This window comes from Protomyctophum parallelum (assembly GCF_964188405.1).
Source record: "Protomyctophum parallelum genome assembly, chromosome: 14".
NCBI classification, from domain to species: Eukaryota; Metazoa; Chordata; class Actinopteri; order Myctophiformes; family Myctophidae; genus Protomyctophum; species Protomyctophum parallelum.
The window spans coordinates 40,519,371-40,528,705 of NC_139709.1; the positions used below are offsets into that span (position 1 = coordinate 40,519,371).

At 42.8% G+C, this 9,335-nt stretch overlaps 1 protein-coding gene across 2 annotated transcripts in view; it reads right to left on the reverse strand.

Moving 5' to 3' along the window:
* zmynd11 (zinc finger, MYND-type containing 11) overlaps positions 1–9,051 on the reverse strand; it is a 35,928-nt gene extending 26,877 nt beyond the window's left edge. The window contains exons 1-2 of one of the 2 annotated variants that reach the window (XM_083781138.1): positions 8,969–9,051; positions 2,857–2,992 (exon numbers count right to left, since the gene is read on the reverse strand). In XM_083781138.1, coding sequence (XP_083637264.1) covers positions 2,857–2,987 — 131 coding nt within the window. In that variant the 5' untranslated portion in view covers positions 2,988–2,992; positions 8,969–9,051. Of the gene's footprint in view, positions 1–2,856; positions 2,993–8,878 lie in introns of both variants that reach the window. The other variant, XM_083781137.1, reaches the window with a different exon arrangement.
* Positions 9,052–9,335: the final 284 nt, after the last annotated feature.

Consider the following 9,335-nt stretch of genomic DNA (forward strand, 5'->3'; position numbering starts at 1 on the left):
CCTTCTCCTGATTTGACACTGCGTTATTGTCCTATTGTTTTAACTGCATGCCTGTTTTAATGCCGTTTTGTTTTGCTTTTGTTTATATTATCTTTTCTGCTCTGTAAAGCACTTTGAGCTACATTTATGTATGAAAGGTGCTATATAAATAAAGTTTATTATTATTATTATTAATGGCACAACAAACCTGTAATAGAACATCCGTGCCTTTCACATTAAATTAGACCTGTGGGATATGTCTGAGAAACCCAGCTTATTTCCCCTCTGCAGTCTGTGTGTGCATGTCACTCATGGGAATAATTACAACATGGACAGGTACTAAGTGGGGGGAAACAGCTAGAAAGTGGGAATCCTTTCCCAGGCTTTACTCAGCTCAATGTTCACAAGCACGTGACAAATGACGTGAGGCTGAGGGGTCCGTCAGTTAATCACTACTTAATCACTACTTGTATCCATCGTATTGTTGTGCATTACTGTTGTATATGCTTTGCAACTGTACATTACTCTGTGAATTACCATGTCACTGATGCTTGTACTAAGGGAGTTACATTATATAACCTAAATTAAAAATGGGGGTTAGTCGGTTATCCGGTAATGGTAGAAAGGCCACCTTGGATTAAATAGTAAGGTTGCAGGTTCAACCTTCATTTCGGCCAGTCTGTGTGTTGAAATGTCCATGAGCAAGACACTTAACCCCAGATGCTGAATGATCCAGACTGCTTCTAATAGTCCCCAACCAACAACAAATTATTACGATCTTGCTCCTCTTTGTTAAGGTCTCAATTATCATTTTCCCCAGTGCAGAAAACCCTGAACAGTGATATTGAGGCAGCATGGAGCTCAGGGGTGTGGTGTGTGTGTACATGTGTGTGTACTTAAGTCAATGAAGTTGAGCGAGTGTGTCTTTACGTGTACTCTGTGACGGAGTGTGTGTGTGTGTGTGTGTGTGTGTGTGTGTGTGTGACACATTCCGCTGCTTCCGTCACCATGACAACAGCACGGGTGCCTGGCAAGCAGCCAGATCCCGAGGTACTCTGCATATGAGACGTGCTAAGTGTTTCATTTAAGCCGCCCATTCAATAGCACAAATCAAAAGGAAATGACTGCTCAGCCACAAGGAGAACCACCGTCGAGGATTCTCTAAGTCTAACCCATCTGCACACACTAAACCCATCAGATCTCTTAACTGGCTTAATATGGGGACTCCAACTGTGCGCTAGCCACAAATGCCAGGACCAGGATGTGCTGAATTAACACTAATATTCCACTACTGAAGTTATTGTCATTTGCGCGACCCCATCAGAACATTCTGTGATGCTGATTTGAGTCCTGGTCCACTTGTTGCGATGCAATGCTTAATTTAAACAATAGTATAAACAAATATTTCTCATCCTCGATAATTTAACAAGTGAAATGATAATGGGTGAACCTGCTGTGTTCCATATAAAGGCCTCACTTCTATAGAGGGGAAGGGGAACTGCAATATGGGCTGGCTGGATTCCCAGCCAGAATGACAATGAATGTCAATCCACCTATTGATCATGGCCCTGTATGTTACTCCCTGGGCCTGAGTGCAGACAAGGTTCAGGATCACTAGAAGAGCATTTTATTTTGTGCTCGTCTGAGCTCATGTTACTGCAGTTGAAATGCTTCTGATGGTGTTGCAACTCGCAAGACGAAGTATTTGTGTGTTTTTCAAAACAACAATAGACATTCCCAGAACCATGGTGTTTTGATTAGGCCATTGGAAAAAAAAAACATTGACAATAAATTTGTCAACACAGTTTAGCATCCAAGCCTAGCTAAATGCCTAACATAAATTATGCACAGAATGGAATGAATCAAGTCAATAACATCTAAACTCAGCAACAAAAGTTCAAAAACATAATTTTTGTACATTATTCTCCACTTTAATAATACCAATTGGTATTGTATTTTATATAATTTAAATCGTTGATTAGTCACCTTTACAAAGAGCTATAGATTGTAAGGATCGGGTGTTCGTGGAATGAGCAACAAAGCTAAACGTGTGGGTAGCTCCTCCAAAGAATTTGCAAAAAGGCAAATGGTTGGTATTCAACCCTTGCTTCGAGTTGCTTAGTGGATTGGATGATTGCACTCTCGCACAGTAATAAGGAAAAAACATCACATATTGGCAATTTTTACACTCAGTGTTGGGGAACTCAGTAGCGGGTGGAAGATTCAAAAGCAGCTGCAACAGCTTGGCATGGTATGGGGCAGTATCTCTCACAGGCAAGACAGAACTTGAGGTTGTCATCATTGAAGGCAATCTCAAATGCAGTGAGATATCGGGATGAGATTCTGCAGCCAGTGGTGAGCCCATATCTTCAGAATCTGGGACCTAACGCCAGCTCCAGGATGACAACACTCGCCCCTACCTACAGGATCATCACAGAGTAGCCTACCTTCAGAATTTGGTGTGGAGTGGAGTGGATGGGATGGTCAGTTTGGACGTGCTGTGCGTGCTAGAGTGACCAACAGAACCACGTTGGATGACTTATAATGAAACGTGGTTGAGGAATGGGATGCCATCTCACAGCAAAATGTGTCTAGGTTTGGTGACCAGCATGGTGCCAAGCTGTTGCAGCTGCTTTTGGATCTTCCACCCGCTATACTGAGTTCCCTAACACGGAGTGTAAAATTAATAAAGTGTCAAAATAGCTGTGTTGCTCATTCCACAAACACCCGATCTTTACAATCTATACCTCGTTGTAAAGGTCACTAATCAACGGTTAAAATACAATACCAATTGGTATTATTGAAGTGGATAAATAAATAATGAACCAAAGTTAAGTTTCCAAACTTTAGTTGCCGAGTTAGACTGTGGTCACTTACTTTGAGATCCTGTCCATGTTAGCAATTTGTTTCTGGTTGCGGATGACCTCGATGGCTGCCCAGACATACTGCACCACCTTGGGGTCGGCCTGCCTCTTCCTCACCACGCGGGACATGATTTCCTTATTCATATTACCTAGTGGGCGAGCAGAAATACACAACCACTCATTATGTTAATTTAAAAAGGAAAGGAGAAATGAATGAGGGCACAAAATAAAAACATTGGCTGTGTGTCCATAGCTACTTGCTTTAACTTGCAAAAATAAATACCGGTATTCAAAATGATTGAAATGGATATAGCAAAATTTGTAAAATCAATCATCTGCTCTGGATGATTTCACAAGTACTCAAATTGTGCTGAATTGCTTTGTCTACTAAATTGAAGCCATTTTTTTTCTGAGTCTGTTGGGTTTCACAAACTGTTAATTTGGCTCAGGTTTGCTTCATGAAAAGGAGACAATCATCAAAGCAATATAGACACTGACACGAAGGCATCTTCCTAGCTATAGGATCTTCTGCATCTGACACCATCTTCAAAGTCAACTATGTAGTATGTACTCATACTCATCCAATTATATTCATTGTTCCGTTAGCTTATACGGTATTGTCTTTCCATATACGGTATGGTCAATCAGATGTTATAGTCGGGCCGGCACCCTGGGTGCTTCACACGGGTGTGATTTTTAAAATATATATGATGGGAACTGCCAAGTGCCAACTGCACCGCCCTCTACCGCAGACTGCTAGAGAGGCTGGTGCAGAGGTCGCAGAACATCAGACATGAGCTTCCCTCCCTCCAGGACAATATACACCAAGTGGTGCGTAGCCACAGCGAAACGGATCATCAAAGACACTCACCACCTCAGCCAAAATCTGTTCATGCTGCTAACGCCAGGCAGTTGATACAGCAGTATTAAATGCCAAATGAAAATACTAAGGGAAGCTTTCCACAGCCAGGCCACCATGCTGCTTGTGTGTGTGTGTGTGTGTGTGTCTGTGTGTGTTTTTTTTTATTGGAATTTGATGTCTTTTCATTTGCCGGGACTGAATAACTGTCTTTGCTTGTTAGTTTGAGATTTAATTTTCTTAAAAGAACTTCAACCACTCATTTATATCTGAAGGTTGGTTGTGCCAACCAATAAAGTTAAGTTGAAGTGGAGATGTTCCTTTATTGTTATAGTAGATTTAAAGAGAGCAGACATAATGATAATGATTAAATATTAAGCTTAAGCCAAATGTTCCTTTTCAAATACTTGTTCTACAGTGCTGTCATCGGGACAATGTCATTTGCCATTTTGACATAAAAACAAAAGGTTTCTAATGAAGACTGGAGCTATATATCAGATTGAATTAGAAATTAAACAAAATTTAAAGACCTTCAAAAGGAATATGACGTTTGCCTGAGCCTCCATGCAGTGGGTGCCTGGGTTTAGCATCCTTTGAAACCTCTTCAAAAATTTAAATCCAATTTCATGCGTTCTCCTCCTAAGCCTTTGTGAAACGCAAGGTGTCATTTTCACAAGTCGCGGACAAAAACAAACCATCATAATAGTAAGGACGATGCTTGGCTTCAGAGCTTTCTGTGAAAGCAGGGGCTCGAATAAATGAATGAAAATAGCCGTTTTTTTCTCTCTTTTTTTGACAGCTATGTGTGTCTAAGTGTCACTGTTGCGCCACACACACACACACACACACACACACACACACACACACACACACACACACACACACACACACACACACACACACACACACACACACACACACACACACACACACACACACACACACACACACACACACACACACACACACACACACACACACACACACACACACACACACACACAGATTTGGGGTGGTACAGTACAGTATAAAGGGACCCCCATGGTAACTGTCATTTCTCAACCATTTCGGACGTGGGGCGTGTTCCTGGGGGTCTGGATGTTCCGGGGACCCCCCCCACCCTGGGCAAGACCTACGCTGTAGAGGCTATCATTTGTTTAGGCGGAAGTTGCAGGATGTTAGCATTAGTATCGCCCAAGGAAATGACGTTGATGCTTTACAAATCAGTTTAAATTCTCTGCGAATGAAACAAGTGTTGGGATTGGTTGGGAAAATATTGTATCCGGGGGAAATACATCCGACGGGTGTTTTCCGGAGGATACATCCGCCGATAGCTTCTCTGCCTTACGTTGTGACCAGGGGGGCAGTGAGGCTGGATTTGTGTGAAGCCAGTAGGAAATCCTGACTTCCTGAAAGTTCATATAATGGCCTGTTGTGGCGCTGTCATTGGGCCCAAAAAAACCCCATAGCTCCATAGAGGTCCATGTATTTGGGCCCAACTTCACCTAGACTGTATTACCTTAATAAACATGGTCATGAATAAAGTCTCATTTCTCATTATTATTTATCGGAAAATTAGCGTCCCATTTTTTTAAGAAATTACCATAAAGTCGAGTATGTTCTGAGGGGCGTGGCTACGTTACAGTCTATGATTGGGATCCACCCCCCGCTCGAGTCAAAATAAAAACCAACGAAGAAGAAGGGGGGAAGTCCCGCCTCGTTGTCTGGGCCAGCCAATGGCCAGCTGGGCCCAAACGGATATAGAAAGATGGCGATTGGACTGACAGGCTTCATCTTACATCCACATCAGACACGGAGAACGCTTTGTCCATATTATTTTTTTCTATGGTTGTGACCAGGCTTTTCTTTTCGCAGATAAGTAAGCCTGGGACCGAGGCTAGGACTCCTCAGGGACCCCTGCGTTTTGGACGCGGGGCTGCTCGCCGGAACCGGGCCGGCACCCTGGCCGCATTCCTGTGGGTCTGGAACTTCCGGGGACCCCCACACGGAGTTGCACCACTCACTTCACACGGGTGTGATTTTTTTTAAACTTTTGTCAGGCATATGTGAATTACCAAAGTGGCAGTGAAGATGTAGGCCTACTGCATGCTTAATCAACACATGTTGATTGTTGGGAGTGGGACTTGGGTGAATCTGCATTGCCTATACACAACTCAAACGAAACACGTCAGTCACAGTATGCATGTAGGCTAGTAATACAGCAGTTTGTGTTTTGTTTGACTGCTCATGAGCTGAAGCTTTGTGTTCTTGGAAAGCAAATTAGTTCATTGCACAGGGAATATTCCAAAATAACTTCCCTCCTGCATGCGGCACTATAACCTATGTGTGCTTTGTTTATACTTTATACCCATTGTTTAACCTTGTTTTTTTGTTATACCAATTCTACCAACTGAAATAGTTGGACTATTTTAAGATCTAGAAAATGTATGCTGACTTTGTGCATTGTGTTTTGATTGTATACTCATTGTATGTTGTCTTTTGTAGTTTAAAATTCTCATGTGAACACAAAAGCAAATAGGCCTACTCAACTCCATATAAGATGTCATTGCCTACCAATGACAATTATTGCAATTGACAAATATTCTCAGTATTGGAACAAAGGTTTGGCTCTAGCACATCATCACTATCTCTTGCCACTACAGCTAAAAGCAACACCCTTGCCTAGGCTATGAAGAACCCTTTCCTAAGTGAACCACAGCAGACAATAATTCATGTTGAAAAGTGAATGAACAGTAAATCAGGCAGCCTACAGCATTCAGACAGGCCTAGTCTCACCTCTTCTAGAGAGTGAAACAGGAGGACAGCAGATAGGTGAACAATGAGATACCCCTACGCTATGACAGCCACAAGGTGCAAATTAGGACCACCTGTGCCAGTGTGCCACGGTCACAGACAGTGGAGTGGATGGCAAGTCCCTCTCCTGCATCTGCTAAGGTTGTCATGCTCAGGGCAAAGACAAAACACAGCTGCAGACCCGCACCTCTTATCTCCCTGGGAACCGCACGTGTACATGATGCTGTGACAAATGGATCCGGGACCTCACAAACATCCTCAAAACAAAATAACAAACTATTTGGTGTGCGGTGCTGGGGCTAATTAACCACCTACGTTGGCTCTGTACTCGGATGGTGTTTGCCCCTCTTTACTACACCTAATCTCTTTGCCAAAAATAGCCGATCTTACAAGGCAAATCTTTCCGGTGATAAAATGGCCACCAACTTAATCAAAAAGGTCAACCAAAGAACAAGATTCTTATACAGGATCTCCTCACTGGTCAACAAAAATACCTTGAAGACCCTAACAGGAGCCCTCGTACAAGGTTTCTTCGACTACGCTTGCACCTCCAGGTAAAACACCTCTAAGGCCCTTAAAACAAGGCTCCAGACTTCTCAAAACAAACTGGTCAGGCTACTACTTGGCCTCACTCCCCGAACCCACCTCACCCCTGCCCATTTTGACAGGCTGGAATGGCTTAGGGTTGACGACAGAGTACAGCACCTTGCAATGGGTCTGGTCCACAAGATTCGCTACACCACCACCAAGATACCCATGTACCTGTCTAAATACTTCCTTAATGTCAACGAAGTCCACACCCACAACACCAGAGGGAGTTCAACAAACCATGTGCAACCCAGATTCGGCACTAACAAGGGATTAAATTAATTTCGCTCCTATGGCACCAAAATGTGGAACGCCCTACCAACAGTCATTAAGACATGCAAATCCCTTGACTCCTTCAAAACTGCTCTCAAAAGACACCTACGGACGGCTGCAATTCGGAACTGGCCCCCGAAAAATCTGAAAACCCCCACCCACCCCGTTTCCCCTCACTGTATATGTTTCTTTTCCCTTTTTACCTCCTATGATGATTTATTTTTGACTGTAGTTGTGTATATACGAATATACACATCTAAATGTTTTGATGAATTGAAAATGGTGGGCCCGCCCCTATTTTAAACAAGTGTAATGATTTGCTTTATGGTGTCGTCCACTCACTGTTAACAGTTTTTGTATTGAGTTGTACTTGAAATGTACTGTAATTCTGCAAACTGTTAATAAATCAATCAAACAAGCACGTAGCATGTGGCATTGTGAGCTTGTTGATCAGCCATTTGTGGTTAACGTTCCTCTGGTCTAGAATATGATGCTGCGGTTCAAGGGCTTAAAAAATCAATAATATTGTGCACACTTAAATGTCTGACACCAACTTCTTCCATCACAAAATAAAGTATAGTTCGCACTTGTTTAAATGCCCCCACAAAGTGACACGTGTTTTTGGGATAGTTTCTGTGGATGTCACAGCCATAACGACTTTGTGTCAGCCAGCATTGGCCAGTTGATAACCAAATCACACTGACTGGATTAGACAAAACGGCATGTCTATGTGAGCTGTAAATCTCTATATGTGCTGAAAATTAAGATACATGCAAATTGAACTTGAACACCACTCAGGAGATTTCCCAACAAAGAGGAGACCAAACAAGGCCACGGGGCAAAGCAGTTAGCTTATCCTAGCCAGGCTGGCTAACTGGCGACGTAACAGAACTATGGTATTCTTAATAAAGGACCTTAGTGAACTACAACACATTAAGTGTGCTTTATATCATCACAACCTAATCCAATTGCTAAATGTAAATAATTCCACAAAATAACAAAAACAGATGCGAGCTGATCGAGGTAGCTAATGGCTTAATAGTCCCACGTACGTTCAATGTGAGTCGTGCGACAAAAAAATGACTTATTTTCAACTATAAAAACGTGACGTGTTTTTTTTTTAGACATCAGTTTTGCCAAGCGAGGGGCTCGTAGTCGTAATAACAGTGTAATTATTTAGCCTTTAGCTTCCGTAGCTAATGTTAGACGACCGAGTGGTGACAACCAACAGACAGCAGTTAATATTATAATGCGCGTTTAGTTGTCATCGTGTCGTGTACATTAAATGACCAGCATTATGCGTTACGGTGCTTTAGAAAGAACCGTGGCACATTTATTTGCGACACGTTCGCCAGCTAACTCGCTAGCTAATCGTTTGTTTTGGAGGGCGCCATGTTCGCAATCCTCCATCATGGGAGAGAGGAAAAGCCAGCAGCCGTAATGTTGTCATTGAGACAATGCGTTTATGTGTTCGCTCATTAAATAAAACCCCAGAACTTACCTCTCTTCTACAGTGTTGCTAAAAAATAAACACACGCGATGCTGTAGAACATGTAAATATCCGCGCAGGACTGAGTGCGAGGCGCCTTACATTTGTATTTCCGGGGTTAGTTTTTGGACAGTGTGGATAAATGTGGTTGTTGGTGTCTGTCCAGCTGGCTCAGGCTCTCAGAGCTCTCTAGTCTGGTTGGGAGGTAAACACAAGCCGAGCCAGAAGCACACGTAGCACAGCACAGCCTCGAACTCTAGTGGCGGAATGTTGTTAGTTGTTCCCCCCACGGCTTAGTTCGAAGCAGGTCTACTATGCTCTGCCTATGGCTCTGGTTTGAAGTACAGTCGCTCACGTTTCTGCTTGTTTGAGCCAGCAGCCAGGGAAGGGAATACAAATGTAAAATATTAGGCTATGTTATGTACCATTTATGTAATAAGCCTATTATAATTAAGTGTGGTTCACAAAC